Source organism: Halictus rubicundus, chromosome 13 (assembly GCF_050948215.1).
Source record: "Halictus rubicundus isolate RS-2024b chromosome 13, iyHalRubi1_principal, whole genome shotgun sequence".
NCBI lineage: Eukaryota > Metazoa > Arthropoda > Insecta > Hymenoptera > Halictidae > Halictus > Halictus rubicundus.
In genome coordinates this window covers 7,575,135-7,596,809 of record NC_135161.1, presented here as the reverse complement: position 1 = coordinate 7,596,809, position 21,675 = coordinate 7,575,135, and the positions used below count along the sequence as shown (strand labels likewise).

Below are 21,675 nucleotides of genomic sequence, written 5' to 3'. Positions count from 1 at the left end.
GCGAACGTTGAACCGAGCGTTGCGAATTTTGACTGACGGCGCAAGTGAAAAATCGCGAAGCTGTGCCTGTCGATCATTTTCGAATACAGTGAAATCTCTTTTTGTGCGGTAGATAGGGACCGCGTAAAAGAAATCGCACAAAAAAGAAAATATTCAGAAACTTCACAAATAGCTATAACAAATAATTTTTTACAACATATTAAAGAAAATTTTTTTATGCGGTGATGAGGGACCTTAAAAAGTCTCACTTAGAAAATATGTTAGAGATATCATAGCGAGAAAGTGCCTTCCAAACAAAATAAATAATTAAATTACACATGGGAACATTTAAAAAAAATTTAATTTCTCATCTTAAACATGGAGAAATTTTCAAAATGCACATGATTCAATACTACTCGCCGTAGTCCAAAACGCGCATCCTTTTGTGGTGAGAACATTACATTCGTTGGCATTCATATATCGCATAAAAGAAAATCGCACAAAGTAAAAATCGCATAGAAAAAGACCGCAAAAAACAGGTTTGACTGTATAAAAATAATATTTCCGATTAGTGTTCGTTCGTTAACACTAAACTTACCAAGCATAAAATATATGGAAGTGAAATATAATTTCCTAAGAAAATAATCGTGAAATTGAAAACCGGTCATTTTGACCGTGGCAGGTTTAGTGTTAATAGACTGTTAACGTTCCCTGGAATTTTATTCGGCTCGGAAGCCGCCGCGAGCGTGTTTGTGAAAAATGTTTTCGCTACGGAACGTTCCAATTTCTCGCTATTTTTGACTGTCGTATCGGTGTAAGCGTAACACGGATTTTAGTGGACACAATTTAACGTTAGTATTAAATTTCTTGGGCACCGCTTTATAAATATATCCATGTGACTCACTGCGTGAAAATAAGTTTTGAATTGCTTAAGAGGCGTGGCCATCGGAGCTATAACGCCAATTTATGCCGTATTCGATTAAACAGCAGCCCGTAGTAGGTAACGACAATGTTGAACCCTGTACAGGAATTCGCATTCGTTGCCATTGATCTCTGTCGCATTACTAACAATTTATCCTATTTTTCTCCTTTTGTTTTTAGAAAAATTTTAGGAAAATTGTTTCCTCGCAGACAGGTCCGGATAGAATTTTATTTCGATACTTAATTAATTGTTCGATTAACCACGGCGCTCAGAGTAGCCCTCGGCAACAATTTTATAGAACAATTTGTTTATTGCGAAAATCTGTTGCTGTCGAAGCCTGCGGTCTAGTCTAGTCAGCGGTGAAGAGTTTTCATCAGCAGGTGTCTACCAAAAATTAAAAATATCTAGCAAATATTGTAAAAATGGCAATTTATTGAGAATGGATACGCGTTGGACAAGGAAATTTATTCCATTACTTTCCATAAATGAATTTTTATAGTTTGAATAGTTGTAAAATATCAAACCGGTCATCCGACCGTGGTAGGTTTAGTGTTAACACGTTCCACGATTTTGTATCTTACATAAAGAAAATTCAATTAACTTATTTTGTTATTTAAAATTGTAACGCATGATATTTGGAGAAATTAATTTGCCCGTATTTTTATTTTTGTATCGTATGAGTAGACCGCGGATTTTATGCATTTATAACAAAATTGAGTAGGTGTAATTTGAAACAGTAAAAACCTTAGAAGAATTTAAAAATACAGCGATATTGTTTTCAACCTATTAAACACATTAAGATAGAAAATAAATTTCTACTCCACTCCAGTTTATTGTAATTCAGGTAGAAAATGTTTATTTTGCATAAAGATCCGCTTTCTATTTGTGAGAGCGTTGCATTTAATAGTATGAAATAACTATGAAAACTGCTCCTCAGCTTTGACGGCAAGCGTTAACATTGCCGCTAGTGCAGGCATTTTCAGTGTAGAAAAATTGTAAAGATTTTGAAAGATCTACGTAGATCGGATGGTAAATTTCGCGAATTTCGTCTCCCAAGGATAAAATCTCTTTCTTCGAGCGCATGATCTATGTCACGGATTGTAGTCTTCGCGATTACGACAGCGATGATGTCATAAATGCTGCACCTATACCAACCGATCCGAGATCCGTTGCCCATGCTTAGACAGATCTATGTATATCGTTGCGACATGGGCAAACTTTTTACACCATAGATCCTTAGCTGGCATTTCATCTTGTTCCGTCGTTTTTACTCGATCGGAGCACTCTAAGCGCACGCTTTATTCAAATAACTCGTATAAACTCCATCTACGGGGAGAGAGAGAGAGAAAAAATAGAAAAAATCTCGACAATCAACGAAGAATTTTCTGTTTAAATGATCGATCGATCGATCAGGGTGAATTGTTTCTTCTATTTTAATATTCCCGGGGTAAGGGACCCAATTACTGTGCCTACATTAATTCTACTTATTTTTAAAGCATAATGAACATTTTAAAAAGAGATATATACAGGGTGTCCCAAAAATATTGCACTTTCTTGAAATGGGTGATTCCTGAGATGATTTTAAATAATTTTTTCCTTTGCGAAAATATTCTCCGCGGCTTCGTTAAGGAGTTATTCAAGAAAAACACGGACCAATCAGGGCGCGGCTACAGTGAACGGACTCCGGCACGGGGGCGGGCCCCGCTGAGCGCGGCGCTGGCATTGGCCGAACCGGAATCCGTCCACTGTAGCCGCGCCCTGATTGGTCCATATGTTTTTGTTAATAACTCCTCAACAAAGCCGCGGAGAACATTTTCTCAAAGGAAAAAGTTTCTTCAAATGACCTCAGGAATGACCTCTTTCAAAGAAATACGACATATCTCGGACACCATGTATATTAACTGATTTTAATGAAAAAAGTTTAATATCTCTTTTTTCATATTCATTACGCTTTAAAAATGAGTATAATTAATATAGGCACAGTAATTATTACCCCCACATTAATAGGATACCCTACTCATCGTTCTTTTCTCTTTTTATCGAAACGATTTGTTGGTGTTTTATTAGCGTTTTTGTGTGAAATAATTACACGCGAGGTCTCAATTACCGAATTTTATTAACCGTGAGCTCCAATTAAGCGTGAAGATATGTACCATCAAAAATCGATAAAGTTCAATCGTATAGATGTCGTTCTCGGGTACGAACGACTTTTGATAATCGAAACGGCTCGATCAATTATTCCGATTAATAATGCTCGTATTGTTCACGGTTTATGGTGTACACGTTGTGCCGACTTTTGCGACCACAGCTACTTTAATTGGTGTGTGCAATACATGCTCAAAGCCGCTTTGTATACTACAAACGATGATTCAACGCGTTAGTGTACGTTGTAAACATTGGTACAGCGACGAGTTGTGGCAAAAGACGACGTGAATCGCTGCTGGTTCACTAAAATGATTCATGAAATCATGAATCATATATTCATTAAGTCGGATACTTGGAATGTTAGCGATTTGTCGTTTATGGCTGTTTCTTTTTTTTTCAATTCGAACGATTGGCATCATCGGTTATCATCGTCGCAATGATCTTGGTGACACGTTCGATCGGTATCCTTGCGCAGAGCGAAACCAAATATTCCACTAACAGAATATTTCAATGATACATACTGTTTTATAAAAATGATGAGATTGAATTTATTTGGATTTTGTGCGGTTCGTAATACAATACATGCTCTACTAAACATATTTATTTAATCTTTCCCACGAAAGCGTTTTTATAATTTCGGTAATTGCAAAATAAAAAATCTGGAACCGGCCATTTTGACTCGGCGGTGGTAGGTTTAGTGTTAACATTCTTCGAAGCATATTAATATTGTAAAAAATTTCAATACAGTCGATCCAAAAAGTATTTCAACATTTTCTGAATCTCGAGAAATTGGCGATATTCAACCTGCTGTAATTCCGTGATAAACAATCGTACAGCAATAAACTTGGACTCGTTTTAAAGCTTGAAGAGTCCACTTTCGTTCACCGTTATTCCCTTTCCTCTGAGATATTTTTTTCACACGAAATGGCAGATGAGAAACTCCCCCAGATGGCAGATGAGTATTTCCCCCAGAAATACTGTAAATTGGAACGTCTGTGAAAACGTTGTAAAATTTTTTCCGCGAACGAATCTTCCACAGATTTGAAGATCGAAGCCTCCTCTTTACAACGGCGCCCCAAAAATTGACTTACGATTTTTTCCCACTGTTTTATGCAACAAAAACGAGGACCCTTGTGTCAGTGTAAAGTTGCCTGTGCAACGTGATAAAACGACTAAAAAAAAATCTTACATCAAGGTTTTTGGTGTCGTCGTAAAGGGGAGACTTTAATCTTTAAATCTACGGAAGATTAATTGATGAACAAATTTTTCAATGTTTTTAGAGACATTTGAATTTGTAGCATTTTTCAGAGAAAACAGATCTTCAGTTTTCCCGCTGTCGCGTCGTGCGAAGTAGTCTTGGACAAGAATGAATTATGGTTGGTGAAAGTAGAATGTTTAAGCTTTAGAATGAGACTAGTTTCATTTTTGTACTATTTTTTGTAACGAAACCATCACTGCTTAAACATCGACAATTTTTCGAGACTGGTGAGTTTAGAGTTCGAGTACTTTCAGGATCCACTGTAAGGTAAGGGACCCAATTACTGTGCCTATATAAATTATACTTAAACTTAATTATACTTAATTAAAATCAGTTAATATTTCATATGTCTCTTTTTTAATATACATTACGCTTTAAAAGTGAGTATAAATAATATAGGCACAGTAATTGGTCCCCCCACAGTAACTCGGTCCCTCGCCCTATGTGTGCAAATGATTTTTCGGGCCGTGTGATTCGAAAATCGTGTGAAAAATCAGTTGGGCGTATTTAATTGTTCGGATCGAGATAAAAGCAGCTTGCGACGAGAAGAATCGTTCAAGAAAGCGAAGAATGCGAGGCGGCTGATGTCAGCAATAATGAGCAATGTTGCTAAAACTGGATATGATTCTGTGTTCTTTCCGCTCGCACGTTCTCTCTTCGTTCAAATCTCCATAGCCGCGTACCTGCCATTCATTGTGTCGGAACGCGTATACAGTCGCACAGCCATTAATATGTACTTGAACAGTTTTTCAATGAGAACAACTGAGTCCTTTGAAAGACTCGAGTCGAGAAATACCAGTTGGCGGAAATTGGTTCTCCGGATCGCAGAAAATCATTTCAAAGAGGTCCAACGATATTTCCACGAGACACGCGTTCTCCAGCATTGGAAAAATTCGCATTTGCAGAAAATCCAATAAAGTACTGTCGATCGGGACACAGTTTCCGCGCGGCTGTGGCAGTAAACGAGATTTTCAGACCAGTTTAGCTTGTTTCAATCGAACGCTGTGTTTCTTTATTCATGATACGACTGCGGCGCTCATGCTCGCGCAAGTGTCCGCGATTTTCTATTACTTGGGTGTCTCCAAAAATTATATCGCCACTAAACAATCGCACGAAAATCATTCCCATCACTTCTCCAATTACAGGAAAAATTCTCGAGGTTCAACATTCTCCAAAATTAAATTTCAAAACATTTTCGGAAATCGATTTTCCAATTCTTGTTCAGCGCAGCGAATAAAAATTAAAATTTATAGGGTAAGACGCCCAATAACTGTGGGGCTACCAATTACTGTGCCTATATGAATTATACTTATTTTTAAAACGTAATAAATATGAAAAAAGATATATTAAATTTTTGAGTAAAATCAGTTAATATGTATCTCTTTTTTTTAACTTCTCGAGGTTCAGCATTCTTCAAAATTAAATGTCAAAACATTTTCGGAAATCGATTTTCCAATTCTTGTTCAGCGCAGCGAATAAAAATTAAAATCTGTAGGATAAGAAGCCCAATAACTATGGGGGTACCAATTACTGTGCCTATATGAATTATACTTATTTTTAAAGCGTAGTGAATATTAAAAAAAGAGATATAAAATTTTTCATTAAAATCAGTTAACATTATGAGGTAAAATGCTCAGCGCTGGTATTTCGTTCGCGTTTCGAATGTTCACTGATTAGGGTAAGGGGCCCAATTACTGTGGGGGTGGCAATTACTGTGCTAATAATATAGGCACAAAGAAAAATTAAATAAGTATAGCAATATAGCAGTATAGTATAGTAGAATTTAAATATACGTATTTTTAAAGCATAAATATAAAAGAGAGATATATTAACTGATTTTAAGGGAAAAAATGTAGTATCTCTTTCTGTAATATTCATTATGCTTTAAAAATAAGTATAATTAATATAGGCACAGTTTGGTACCCCACAGTATTTGGGTCCCAGTGTTCCAAGTCCTTTACCCTAAAAATGAAACGCAAAATGGGCGTCACGTGCGCGGTTTCAATGATCAGTTTTGCGAACAATAGTTTGCCCATGTTTGCGCGTTTAATTAACGATAGGTTGGTCGTTGAGGATTGATAAAATTCGACCGGGGTTCTCGTCGATTTTGAGTCGCGACAGGGTCGTTAACGGGATGTGGAAATGTTCCGTAAAAAAAATGGAGGTGTTTGCGCAAACGTTGTGTTCGCAGTTCAGGCGAATAGTATCGCCAGGTTGTGCTCGGAGCCGCAGAAGGTCGTAAAATTGCGAGGGTTTAGAAAGTTAGATGAACAGGAATCGGCGTCTTCGACTGGCGGAAGTCTGCTCGACTATGCCAAACACTTGAACCGTAGCTCGGTTCCCACATTGCTGCCATTTTCTGCGAAACGGAAAGGTTCAATGAGAAACCGAGCGTTTTTTACTTACCTCTCTGTGTGCCCGACATACAGTATCACAATACTTAAAACGTCGGCAGAGTTCCTCGGTATGTCACCGAATTTTCGTCTACGTTTACTATTGTCGCCCTGGAATTTTTAATAATTTTCCCATAGAAAATTTGTCCACGTTTCACCATTCGAACGGTACATCTCAAACTTTATCGCACGTTTCTATCATCAATTTTCTGCAAACACTATTGCTATTATTAAAGGGAAAAAATAATTGTTCTACAAATACACTCCAAAAAGTATTTGAACACTAAATTTTTTATATTCGGATAAAAATCGTTATTGTTCTATTCTTTTTTACTAAATTGTTCAGCGAAAGTATCGACGGTTCATCGAAACTCGAAAATTCAGTGTTTAACACTAAAGCTATAAAATTGATTGAAAAATGACAATTTTATTTATTAATGTCGGCTCCAGTAAGACAAAGGGCTCAATTACTGTGGGGGTGCCAATTGTCTATATGAATTATACTTATTTTTGGAGCGTAATGAATATTAAAAAAGAGATATATAACATATATATTAACTGATTTTAACGAACAAAATTTAATATCTCTTTTTCAAATATTTATTATGCTTCTAAAATAAGTAAAATTAATATAGGCACAGTAATTGGGTCCCTTACCATAGAGCAGAGCTTAGACGGCATTATTAGAGGGCAAGGGCGCCCGGCGATGCCCGCGGGCACAGCTACGGGCAAGTGACTTAGCGGAGTGGGGATAGACCGTAGCATAACCGTAGCACAACCGTAGCTTGCCACGTAGCTGTGAGAATGCGTATGACAAATACAGTACTTCCCGTAGGGGCGTGGCTTCGTGCTCGCAGGGGCGTGGCTTCGTGCCCGCCGTTCTGTTTATGCCCCGAGCATACCGCTGAACAGATCTGCCCTAAGGGAATTTACATGGTCATTTGCCACGAATGCATCTGTATAATTTCTACAATTGTGAAAAGAAAAATTTGAAACCGGTTATTTGGTTTACGCGTTTAAATACTTTTGAGAGATATTGTCAGTATGCGTACAAGTGGAGATAATTTTGCATTGATATGTTCTATCTGTAACCCTTTCTCGGACAATTTCTACAGAATTGGTTTTCTTTCTGTTGCAGAAATCGCGAAGGTGCGGGCGAGTCTATTTCAAATCAGTGGCGTCAAGAAAGAGCCACTGATTTTGCCAGAACCGGAGGGCGAGATCACAACGTTGACTGAGAAAGTTTATGTACCTGTTAAAGAACACCCAGACGTAAGTATTCCGCAAACGTTTTTGCGCGTTTCGTTCCACGCTTGTGGCCAAACTGTGTAGATCAGTCTTGAAAGTAAAATTATTTAACTGGATCATTCCGTTTGCAGTTTAACTTTGTCGGGAGAATTCTTGGACCACGCGGGATGACGGCTAAGCAATTGGAGCAGGAAACAGGATGCAAAATTATGGTGCGGGGTAAAGGATCTATGAGGGACAAAAAGAAGGTATAAACAATTTCTATGTAGAGCTAGAAATTCTCTCGAACACATAGAAAACCTTCCATCACCTAAAATCAAATGCATTTACACAAAATACAGAAGCACATGAAAGCAGCTGAATTTACTGTGAATTATTCGTGATAAATCCTTCTTGAAAAATCGATAAACAATTTTGTCCAGGCGGCTGCTTGCATACTCGTCGTTTAAAGTTAATTGAGATGACAAATGGACGCTTTTAGGATTAAATGAGAAATATTGGAAAAGTTGAGGGCATTCCTGCAAACTTTCAGTGAAAATCCTCTCGAGCTTGATTTTCAATGTTTTTCCTGGGAGTGGATCCATGTTCCTCAGAGATTCATACTGATTACAATCCATCTGGAATTGATGGTCTCAGGGTATTTTTAGAGGAGCGAGAGTGCAGGCTGTGGGGGTTTCGGTTTTTTGTTTCAACAAGCCTCTGCACGTCGAAAAGTATAGTGTTACACACGTTCGATTGCAAGCTACAAAAAGCTCGGTAAATAGGCGATCAAGAATTATTTTCGGTCGGCTGGCTTTTGTATTTCCTTCGGAGAATGAGAAACATTATATCAGCTGGTACAAACTGTATATCTTCGTTTTTCGGCAAAATTTTCGCTGGGGTAGATTTCATGATTTTCATCTATTCTTGACATTCTCTTCACCTATTTCACCCTTCCCTGTTGTTTTTTCAAGCTGCGTACGATGAAACAAAGAAAATTCGATCGTAAGTACATGTGAGAGAAAAGTTACGGTATTTATGTCTATGGACGTGTAGAACAAGCACTCGCTTTTGCGTGCAACAACCAAATTTAGCCTTCAGAATTTTCTATTTACATTTTCCGTTTGTTTTTGAAGTATTGTAGAAGAAATGTGTGTCGCTGTGAGAGCAGTAGAAAATGTTATGAACTTAATTTAGTCCTCGGAGTTCAGTTATTACGTTTTCCTTTACATTTTGAAGTATCGTAGGAAAAATGTTTGACACAGTAAAACCTGTAGAAAATTGTATTATTTTTAAGATTGTACTGAAAATGTTCTGTACACGATGCGATAGTAATTGATTTGAATTGGTTCATTAGGAGGAGTTAAACCGAGGTAAACCAAACTGGGAGCACCTAACCGATGAACTGCATGTTTTATTAACAGTCGATGATACTGAAAATCGTGCCACATTAAAACTTGCCAGAGCTGTGGAGGAAGTCAAGAAACTCCTTGTTCCCGTGGTGAGAAAGTTCCTATTATTAAATACTATAACCAATTTGCAATATCGTTGTTCACTTTTCCTACAATTCCGTAATATCTGATGCAAATTGTGTTCTCCGGTTCGTCTCTTTGTCACTAATCTTGATTGCTATATAAATTGCCAGTCTTGAATACCTTAAACATTCAATTATCCGTAGATTTTTATTAATCCATTAATAAAAAGACAGTAAAAATTGAAAGGCAATGAGAATGATTGGAAGCTTTCCCATAAAGAGAAATTTCGAAATAGTTCACATTTTAAACAAAGAGTAGCTTTAAGTAGTTATACTGTGAATGTTTATAATGTATACACTCGTCAAAGCCAATTGTATTTCCATTTTATTTTCACTGTGAGAAAAATTAAAGTTTCGCAGTCTAATTAAAATTGTATACCATTCGCTTGCTTGATGTTATATGTATTTCTTACCAATCATGTTGATTGTTAGCAGGCTGACGGGGAGGATGAACTGAAGAAACGACAGTTGATGGAGCTTGCTATTATAAATGGCACCTACCGGGATTCCAACACAAAAGTAGCTGCAGTTACAGGTACATATCTAAAATATTATTTTAGATTATTTTTATTATTGCTGCGAGAATTAGTGGCTACAGAAACGAGGAAATGAGTCCCTATAGAAATCCAGTTTCATTGCATATTTTTCAATGAAAAAACTCGTACATACTCCTTAAGCATGTGACAATTTATGCTGAAAGTTTCAAAAAGAATTGCTGTATAGTTTGTTTTAAACAAAATCCTAAAGATCAGCTTATTTTGAAAGCTCCGAAGACTCATTCCTCAAGAAGTCGAAACTACTTGTAAACGTTTATTTCTTCTCTTCAGAATTTGATTAGGCTACAAATAATATAATCGAATTCGATACTTTCTTTATTTTGTGTTTCACTTACTCATTTTTGTCATAAATGCATAAAACTCGGAGTCTAATAATAATGTAGTAGCGTAGTAGCTAAAGTGTAGTTGTTAGGACAGTGATGAGATTTTGGGCAGGTTTTCTCGCATATGCGCGGCGATCTTAGCACCAGTAAAGTAAAATTTTGGATAAAATAGGGTACCCTTGATCACCTTGCAAAATTTTAAAAAATTGTTATGATTTAAGTTACCAAAACCTCGTAGGACACTCGTCTCGTCTCGGAACAGATTGTTCCGGGGTTTCCCGCCAATATCACTGCCCCACTACCTTTTTACTCATAATACAGATGCGTTATTGTTTTGGATGCGCGCATGCGCGAGAGAACTTGGTGAAAACCTCATCACTCGGTTAGGACAGTGAGTCTCAACAATAGTATAATTTAGGGATAGATCTACTGAACGTTTCAGCCTGCGACGAGGAGTGGAGACGCGTTGCAGCGGCTGCAGCAGAAACGCAACGACTCCTGCCAGGTCTGGCCACGCCGATGAGGACACCTAGTGCTCCACTGGGTGCACCGTTGATCCTCTCGCCACGGATATCCGTGCCAACGACTGCTGCCTCTCTTCTGAACGGCTCGGGTCCACCAGGTTCCCTTCTGTCAGCTGGGGACCCTCATGGATTGATCTACACACCGTACGCTGACTACGCGAACTACGCAGCCCTGGCAGGATCACCTCTGCTCACGGAGTACACGACTGCTGATCATTCTGGTGGGTTGTTTGCTCGCTGATCTTAATTGCAAGATCGTTCTCCACGAGTATTCTTTCTCTCTCTCTCTCTCTTTCTCAATCTCTCTCTTCATACTTTGACCAATGATACAGAACACACCCCCGATCAACAACGACAACGACAACAACAGCTTTTCTGCTTTTTGATCTCCCCTTGTTCTTTCAGCACTAGAGAAAATCAGTATGTGTCTGCGAGAGAGACAAAAGCTCTTCGGCTATTCGAGATGTAGGCCTCGTTGTGTGTTCTTTCAGCACTAGAGAAACAGAAAGTTAGAATATGTGTGCGAGACAGAGAGACAAATGCAGCAAACACTTTTCTGTTCACGATTCTTCTTCTTCTTTTTTTTTTCTATTGAATGTTTTTTTGTGGAGAATTTGCATACTCGATTCGTAATGAATCTGTTCTCTTCTTCAATTTTTTTTATACGTTTGGTATACGGTTAATTATTATTATAAAACTGTGTAGGGTCAGGGAAAGAAGAAATTGTGCAATTCTGCATGCAGGATGCACCACTGAATTTTTTTGTATGACGAGGAAGATGATTTTGTTTTTTTATTTTTTACTTCTGAAAGAAGTAGTTTTTCTACCGAGAGAAGAAATTTATTTATTAACGGATTGTTGATAAGCAGAAATTTATTTATCAGTATGTGATAAGAAAGAGAAAGAACGTCCGCAGAGATTAGTACGATCCAGAAGTATGTGGAATGCTCTGTCTTTTTTCACGTAGGAGTTCTAGATGTTAGAGCAGACTTGGGCACTGGTCGTATAGTAATTTCTCAAAAGTAATTGCAATAATATATTAAATTCGAATGTTCTAAATAAAAATTCTAAAACAAAATTAATAAATTAATTGGCATAACGCAATTTTCTGAATTGTTAATTTTTGTTCAGTTCGGAATAAAATGTGCCCCAAGCCTGTGCTAGCGTTAACGTAAAACGAATGTTCTCCACAGTCAAACAGTATCGATTTAAATGATAGTCCCAGTGGTCTGGTCGCATGTGTGACTGGTTGTTGTTACTGTTATTATTAATATGATTATCATTATTTTTATTATAATAAGGTATTAATTATACTACCGTTATTATTACTGTTTTCGTTATCGTCTATCAAGATTATTAGAATCGTTACTTCTTTCGCTATTGTTTTCTATCGAGACTATCATTGAGTGTCATCGTCATCGTCATTGTCGTCGTCGTCGTCGTTCATCGTCGTCGTTCATCGTCCATGATCATTATCATCAGTCACCATCGTGTCATTACTCGAAATTCTTATTAGAGAGCGTAAAGGCAGAATACCACTTAACGTAAAGAACTTAATGATAATTCTTGACATTCGATGATTACGAACAAATTCAAGTGACTCGTTAAATTATTGAAGCAGCAATATTAGTATCACTGTTAGTACGATATCTAGTGTCCATATTAAGAGAGTCAGATCAGTCATTTACTAGTCGTGTCAGTGCTGATAATTATTTAATGGTAATTGTAATCGATATTAATATAAATACGTATTTATGAAACGACAAGTTCATATTAAGAAATAGAAGTTATATAATATAAAAAAGAAAATGAAACAGTAAAGAAAGAAAACGATGATCATGTAAATGGGAAAAATCTTATAATTTAAAAGGAAGAATTATTTCTTGTTAAATAACAAAAAAGAAAAAAAAAAGAAATACCAAACATATCGAATCAGATGTCGATATATTTATAGTAGTTCGAAATGGTATTCGTACAGAAGTATTAGATTTTACTTTCACCGGTTGTATTCGTGCAACTAGCTCTGGTAAATAGAAATTATCTGCCCGTTAGAAGTACATACGGAAAATTGTACATACATACAAGCAAAATAGTACGGTATATACATATGTGTATATTCTCTAGAAGTATACAAGATGAATTTTCTTTGCCTCTTGCAAAGCATAGTCTTTCGATTATGGCAAATCTTCTCCATACATTTGTTACCATTACTCAGAAAGTATACATTTTTCTGTGTCGATTGAATAAGCATGGTATGTTTGAAAAACAGAGAAATGCTTGAGCGTAGCTCGCTAGAAAACTATACAAATATGCAATGACAATTTTTTCCTTGGAAAATAAGTATATAATCGAAATTATTTATTTACGATACTATAGACTTTGTGAGAGATTGTGTGAACAATCGACGGAGAGTAGTTTTATCGAATATCATGTTCGAAAGAAACGTGGTGGATCATCTTCAATTGGTGATATAGTTATCTTTTTTCGAACGTACCATCACTTATTGCATTTTCTCTGGTGCATTCACATGTTAGTACATTTAGTGGCATAAACATTATACGTACTCGTTAGTTTTAGTGATTATATCCGCAGGGTAGGAGATAAGGGGTGAAATAAGCCGATTTCTCATTTTAAGCGAATTAATTACTATTCCCCTAAAATTCAATCAACCACTCAGTATTTTCTGAATTCAACAAAATATTTGGAATTTATCAACGAACTCGTGAGTACAGTGTTATTAGTCGTCAGAGAGAAATGTGTAGAAATTTTAAAAGATTGCGAGAATCGTTGACAAAGTGTTTACAATAATTATTATCTCAAGATTATTATATTGCAAAATTTTCGCATGGTACATTGCAGTATTCGAATGAGTGTTTTATTCTGATTTTTTTCAGTAAGAATAAAGTATATATTTTTTTATCGCTCATTCTTTTCCGAGTGCAGTATATTGATACAAATTATAGTGAGAAATTCGCTTATTTCGGATCGCGGGAAAGTAGAGAATCTCGTAGCAGAATGTAGAATTAGTTGAGAGACGACGTTCGCGTTTGAGAAAACGAACGATTTTTATGCCATAAGTAAACTCACGCGTCACAATTTGCAGTTGGTGTCATATTTATTTATTAAATTTTTCTATTATCGATAGCAAATTAAGTAACGTTAAGCGAACGCGAAATATATTTATACAAAGACTTACTGTACGGAAGTTTAGTATGATTTATATTGTAGTACACATCAATGTGTTGTGTGTGTGTGCGATTAGATTTCAAAATAGATCGTCGTCGAAGTAACGTGTTGGGAAAGCTTCGTTGTGCAACCATCTTAAAAATTGTTCGAAAAATTGTCTTCGATTTTTTAACCGCTAAATTAAACAATGGTAAGAGAATTACAGAAACTTTCACGACCGAAAGATTTCTAGCAGGCAGCTTTCAGATTTTAACTCTTTTCAGGACATTGTTTAATCTGTTCTTAACTGTTAATAGACTTTCCGAGGCTTAAACCAACGAATTTCCTAATGACTGGTAGATACTTGTTTGTTCATCGTACGTCGAAGCTCTCCTAACACTCTACGCACGCATATTGTAAATCTTTAATTGTAAAGTGTAATTTCCTGTTGTAAGAGAGGGAATTGTTTAAGTGTTTCTGATATTTTTATATATTTTACGATAATTTTTAAATTGCTCTTCGCATAAATACTCATACTTATAGCAATAGATTTTTTTTTTAAATACACAGATTCGAGAGTATACAAAGTAATTTTTTTAATGGAATATTTATCAGGGAAAATGAGAAAGCAACGAAGTAGTTAAATCGCGGAAGAATATATATTATGTTACGTCGACTCGGTCAAAGGGTCCGTAAAACTGTACAAAAATATTTTCTACGTATCGAGGAATGAAACGTTAATATATTTAAACGGTAGCAATCGTTCCGTTCTTTTTTCTCTCTTTTTCTTTATTTTTACATCACACGAATGATTTTATAAGTTAAAGATACATATTTTTATATGCTTTTATCCTCTTAGTACTGTTCAGTGAAAATGCTAGGAATCTAGATCAGATAAACGATCGGTTGAGACAGTCTCGAGAAAGCGTGGAAAAAAAGGAGTTGCTGCTCCTGGCGAAAAGATTCCGTCATTATTATGCAATGATTAATTCAACTGATCATGTTACCGCGCGTGGAAGGAAATTTCCAGTTTCCTCACGAAGCTGACAAACCGCACCGTGCCATTTTTGCCAGGAACAGTGTCGCTGAATGCGCGAGGATTAATCGATTGATTCGCAATTAACATATTTAAATAGTTTCGTCACAGGAAGTGTTCCCTAATTAGTAAGTAGCTGCACGAACAAAAGAAAAGTTTCCGAAAGTAAAGCGAGAAGTACAGCCGACTATAGGCTTAGAGTTGATAAAAATGTAAAACGAGGAAACACTCATTTGCAAGTCTTCTTGACGTTCAAATATAGTGATGTTGATTCCGTTCCAGAGACAGAAAAATATGCTTCAAGTTTCACTCGAAATCTGAAAGAGATGAGACTGACTAATAGTTTAATTAGACTGAAAAAATAGAACATTAGTAGAGTAAGGGACTCAATTATTATGGGGGTACTAATTGTTGTGCCTATATTAATTACACTTATTTTTACACTATAATGAATATTGAAAAAGAGATATACAACATATTAACTGATTTCAATGAAAAGAGTTCAATATCTCTTTTTTAATATTCATTATGCTTTAAAAATAAGGATAATCATTAATACAGTATTATATTAATGTAATATAGGTACAGTAGTTGGGTCCCTCACTCTAGTTCAATCAGCATCACTATTTCAAGCTAGTCCATCCTAGATTTTGGTTGTCTTATGATACTTTTAAATTGAGTATAATTTCGCAAGAGAGTGCTCAAGATGGGCCATACTGTTCAATGTCATTTTTAATTCGATTTAATCACCAATAAAGAAGTGCCTCGTACACATACTTCATATTGAAATTATGAAACGTTTGATCGACGATCATTAAAATTATGGAGGTGCTTTCACAAAGGTGTATCGCACATTATTGAACAAAAATTTCTCTCAGTGCTCTCTCTCTCTCTGTCTCTATCTTTCTCTCTTAAAGTATAGCAAGCACAAAACACAGAACTTACTTGATTTCCTTCGATTCGTTTTTCTCGAAACTCATGAATTTAGCCGACACACGGAGGACTCTTCAGGGGTTAAACGATTTTATAATTTAGGGTTAATCAATTAAATGTAGTGTCGCGAAGGGTTTCACGATTAGCTTGGCGAAGATAAGTCCAATTAGCGAGCTCGTTCGAGTTGTACAGATAGGAAAATCTTTAGGGACCAAGTGGATCATTTTCTTCGAGACCAACGGTGGCTCACAAAAGTGTTTGTACGCATAGTGCATTTAATTGCATCCATTGCCCGATTAGATTAAAGAGAAAGGAAAAACAGCAGGATCCATCGATTAGAAATAATTATACCCTAAATAGTTTTTCTGTGCAGTAGAACGTGTAAACAATTCTGTAAATAATTTTTTTAATAAAATGAGAAAATAGTAATCTCAACGAAAGAACAGTTGCAGATGATAATATTTTAACGAAACCAGAAAATGTTAGAAGAGTCCTTTAACAGGAAAACTTTGAATATGAACGATCATTTTCCAAAGAAACAATTGGTATCTGTCGAAAGAATGATTTTTATCGTTGTGTGTGGGATCACTATTGCGGGCCACCATGCAATTGCATAGGGTAAGAGACTCAATTACGGTGGGGGTACCAATTACTACGCCTATATTAATTCTACTTATTTTTAAAGCATAATGAATATTAAAAAAGAGATTTTTATATGCATTATGCTTTAAAAATAAGTATATTTAAATTCTACTATACTATACTGCTACTGCTATACTTATTTAATGTTTTTTTGTGCCTATATTATTAGGCACAGTAATTGCCACCCCCACAGTAATTGGGTCCCTTACCCTAATCTGTGAACATTCGAAACGCGAACGAAATACCAGCGCTAAGCATTTTACCTCGTATCGAGTATCAAATAAGTCGGTGGAAACGCGCGGAATGCGAGATTCTCTCATTAATTTGTCGTTTCTCTCTCGTTTAAGTATTAGCGAACGTGTTACGATTCTAATGTCCAGTCTCTCACACACACAAACAGATTGGAATTATCGCATTCAAACTAGCATGCCAGGAAAGATATCGTTGATAGAAATTTTTTTTTCGAAGTAGCTTGCGTTCTAAAATAGCAATAATAATATACATATATTATTTAATTGTTACCGATAGCGTAATCGAAGATGGGAATACAATGTACAAAGAAACATAATCCCCCCACGATCTTGCTGGAGACGCATAGAACGCGTTTGTACGAGTTCGAGAATATTATTAATTATAAATCGAGAAAGATATTACGAACGATATTCGAATAGTCGTTTAAGCAAAGTATACACGCCAGTGAACAAAATGAATTGTAAATAGTTGCTTATATATATACGGTAGTCTCTACGAATAGAATTTTAATTTATAATTTAGTTCGGAACGAAGATTTGTGCGTCTTCGAGTATTATTATTATTTGACTTTTTGTCGAGATTTTTTACATAGACACACACACACACACACACACACCGAGTCTCTTTTATTTAATTTATTCATTTCATCGACGAGTGCAGACGATTCGTTTTTAGTGAAAATCAGGAGGATTGCTAAATCTTTGCTCCGATCTATCTGATGGATGCGTACCGTGTATTTAAAATAGTATTATATATGTGCAAAAGGTATTCACCATTTATTGCATCCTTCTCTCATTATTCGTTACTTTGTACGACGTTTAGAATTAATATATTACCAATTTCTATACGATTAGAAAAAATAGACTATGTTTCAAAATATTCGATATTATTCCAAGCCTGAAGGGGGTCAGGATCATCGAAATGCGAACTGATAGAAATCGGAATAATAAAATGTTTGTTATTCTACCAACAGTGACTCTCTCCACTCTCATTCGAATAATTCGACGACACACGATTTAATCAATGTTTTATTGTGTTTTCAGTAAATCGGATTATAGTTTGCATGCGTACGATCATAGAAAGACCGCATGGGATCTGTGTTTCTGTCGTTGGAAAAGAAAACTCAGATCTGCTCACCGTAGAGTGTCTTGACTCTTCGATCATGGTCTTTTGCACATATTGGGCAGGCAACTCCCCCGTAACAAATCCAGAAACTGTGCAGGATGCTTTTCAACTCCAACGAATCAACAACAGTAGCCCCTTCGATTAAAAAATATTGGAGCCCCCACAGTTGTTGCTCCAGAAAGGTTGCGCTCACACTTCGCAGTGTTTAAAATTAGAGAAAAGCAATTTCTTTTCAGTCCTCAATTTCTCAATCCTCCTGTAGAAACTACTGTGGGGGCTCCAATATTTTTTAAAAAATCAAAGGTGGCCACTTCTTTTTATAAAATATAGGAGCCCCCACAGTAGTTGCTCCAGAAAGGCTGCGCTCACACTTCGCAGTGTTTAAAATTAGAGAAAAGCAATTTCTTTTCAATCCTCAATTTCTCAATCCTCCTGTAGAAACTACTGTGGGGGTTCCAATATTTAAAAAAATATCAAAGGTGGCCACTTCTTTTTAAAAAATATTGGAGCCCCCACAGTAGTTGCTCCTGGAGGATCGAGCTCATACTTTGCACTCTTTAAAATTAGAGAAGGGAAATTGAAGTGGCCCCTTTGATTTTTTAAAAAATATTGGAACCCCCACAGTAGTTGCTCCAGGAAGGTTGAGCTCACTTGAGAGATTGTTAAGAGAATTGAATAATCTTCAGAGACTACAGATGTTATTTGAAGAAAAGAAAATGCAGTGTTCTGAGATGTATCCTTGTGGTTACGCGGGGGTCGCCTGTATCTGGACATGTATTAATCGGCTCTATTGTTGTTTATAGCGAATAGTTAAGTGAGACTTTTCAAGGATTGGAAAAATTAAATGATACATGTGGCCACGTGCAGATGAGTTATTGACGTTTGTATGTTGGGGACAGGTGCGGCAGCGGCAGCTGCGAAACAGCGTAGGCACCTGGGTCAGATTCGCGAGCACCCTTATCAAAGGGCTGGTGCTTTGTCGTGAATTCGGAGAGCGCAATCACTATAACTGTACGCGCCTCCGCACAGAGGTTAGTTCTCTATAAACATTCAATTTTTTCACTTTACAGACACCACTCTCGATCAGCTCGCACGCGCATCTCTCTTTCCTGCCAGGGGTCGCAAACGGTTCCGAATCGGTTCCCTCAAATATTCCTTGTCGTGGCTCGAACGAGACCGGAAATCTCTGCAGACATTCATACAGATTTTACCGGTACTAGAAATGCAAAAGTCATGGATAGATTGATGATTTTCATCTAGCTAATTTATAAAAGAACAACAGCCAAAAGTATTCCTTATTTTAAAGAGAACAAAGATCTCGTTGGGATTTTTAGCAATATTTTTTCATGCCAAGTTTTAGAGTATAAAAAATACAGTATCCACATATTTTATTACACCGGGTTCTTGAAAATCAATGTACAATATACAATTCTAACTGAATTGCAACAAACTGTAGTGAAATAGAAAGTTTTTTTTTAATGTGTTCAATAGTCTGAAAATAATGCACTAATATTTTTAAATTTCTCTAATGTCTACTGTTTTAAATTACACCTGCTCATTGTTGTCGTGAATGCATCAGTCTAATTATTATAAACGTTCTAGAAGAGAGAACAGTCCCCTAAACGCTGGTTGTCCTTGTTTTATTTTTGCGTTCTGCAAAATGCGGAGCAACGAGAGATAATTCTCTGGTTTTTCTCTCCGCGATTTTTCAACGCAACGAGTGCACAAAGTCTGCGTCAAAGTTCTAATTATACCGCCGCATCGTTTAGGTTCTTCCAAATTGATGGCGGATGTTTATGCGTTTCTGGCAGCTCTTAATCTCTCAATCTTAATAAACCCCGGAAAACTAAAATGCCAGTGAAAATATCTCGCATATAATTGTTATTGCAATTTCGTGACTGAGTTTCTTGTTCGCAAATTACCGTCTAAATTTAGAAATTTGCGTAAACATACGTAGTCCAGTTACAAGAACCGAAACGGCGTTTATAATTAGACCGGCGGGACGCTTTGTGCATACCACAAAATCGACGATCATTTTTCTGCCTCTGCATTTCGCAAAAAAGGATTTATCATTGTTTAATCTTTTGTTTGTCCACGGACAATTGTTGTTCTGCCAGTTCCTTCGCCAAAGATTAGCGTACGAAAAGAATGTACCTGTTGAAAAGACTATTGAACAGTTTTTAACATTCTTTAATACCGCTTAGATTTTTAGTTTTTTCTGTTTCCACAATTTTCACATTCCAAAGGTTGATACCATTCAAATTACACATAAAAAAATTGTTTACTTCGTCAAAATTAAAAAAGATATTGTGGGGGTCATACCCTATATACGTTATATATCTCTTTTTTAATATTCATCATGCTGTAAAAATAATGAAATGAATTAAATCTGTCAACACTATTCAAAAATAGTGTTATAAGTGTAAACAACAATTGTTTATTATCTTCGGAACCGTTTCGACCCCTGTCCGGTTCGCGCGGAAGCTTTTCCGTGGGAAATTTCAAGGAGAAAAAAAGCGTGCGGGATTCAGTTTTCGAAAAATTTCGATATCCCTCTCGCGCCTCGAGAACGAGCAACCCCCGATGGATCGATATCTAACAAGATATTATTTCACAACAACAACAACAACAACAACAACAAAAGAAACAACGACCGAAACGATAAACAACCATAATATTTTCTTTTTACGGATGAATACACATATATCGCTTTCTCTCCGACAAAGTATATGCATATGTGTATTTAAATGTGAAAAGAGCACGTTAAAATTTCATTATTGTGTTAACTCCCCGCAATTAGGTGCATCGAATGCATACGCACACGGTTCTTCACGTTTTCGATCTGTCCGCGTTGGTCACTGATATTTTCGATGTGACATCTAGCCCGAAAACGTGACGAGCTTTTGCAGCAAGAACAAAAGGTACGGGTGCGCACCTACCTATTTTCGACACAACTATACCCGAGAGTTACTTCAATAATTTTCACGATTCAGCAATCTCCCCTCGACAAATGGGGTGGAAAAAAGAAAAAGTCCAAAATTTGTATGGAACGTGTACAAGAAAAAAAAAAAGAATGATACACGAGACGTGTGCTCGAGCACACGGAGAACACAAAAGAAAATAATATTCGAGCATCTATAACAAAGGAATTGAAACGAAATTCGCACACACACCGTGTCCGTCCCGTGCAATAATGTTCTCTTCTCCAGGGAATTGCATTCGCGGAGAATTTTCTATTTAGCAACTTGTGCCTGTGGAACACGTATTAATTTGCCTTTTTTATGCGTGTGTTGTATGCGCGCGTGCGTGATGTATACATAAAAATATATATATAAAAATATACATATATATATCTATATATATATTTCTCTCTTCAAATAAATGCACCTGTGAAGCATTGAAAACAGTGTTTTTTTTATTTCAAATGAAGGTAAACAGGGGTGGTACAATAATACGATGCGAAGGTTCGAAACAGTGTGTGTATATATGTATATATATTTATTTTTTCTTTTTTTTTTTTTTAAATATTACATATGTATATACACACATATTATTTGATAGAATAATTTCCAAAGTTCGGATGTCTCTATTCCATGTGTATCCAGGATATCATTAGCTTAACTCGAAAATACAATATTAATTCGTCAAACAAACAATTAC

The 21,675-nt window shown here is 36.3% G+C and overlaps 1 protein-coding gene across 15 annotated transcripts in view; it reads left to right on the top strand.

The window, feature by feature from the left end:
* How (protein held out wings) overlaps window positions 1-21,675 on the top strand; it is a 50,085-nt gene that overhangs the window by 25,234 nt on the left and 3,176 nt on the right. For 2 of the 15 annotated variants that reach the window (XM_076798822.1, XM_076798820.1), the window contains 6 exons: window positions 7,836-7,969; window positions 8,077-8,193; window positions 9,282-9,425; window positions 9,891-9,993; window positions 10,757-11,083; window positions 18,915-19,046. In XM_076798822.1, the coding sequence (XP_076654937.1) occupies window positions 7,836-7,969; window positions 8,077-8,193; window positions 9,282-9,425; window positions 9,891-9,993; window positions 10,757-11,083; window positions 18,915-19,000 (911 nt within the window). In that variant the 3' untranslated portion in view covers window positions 19,001-19,046. Of the gene's footprint in view, window positions 1-7,835; window positions 7,970-8,076; window positions 8,194-9,281; window positions 9,426-9,890; window positions 9,994-10,756; window positions 21,090-21,675 lie in introns of those variants that run through there. The other 13 variants (XM_076798825.1, XM_076798823.1, XM_076798832.1 and 10 more) reach the window with 13 other exon arrangements.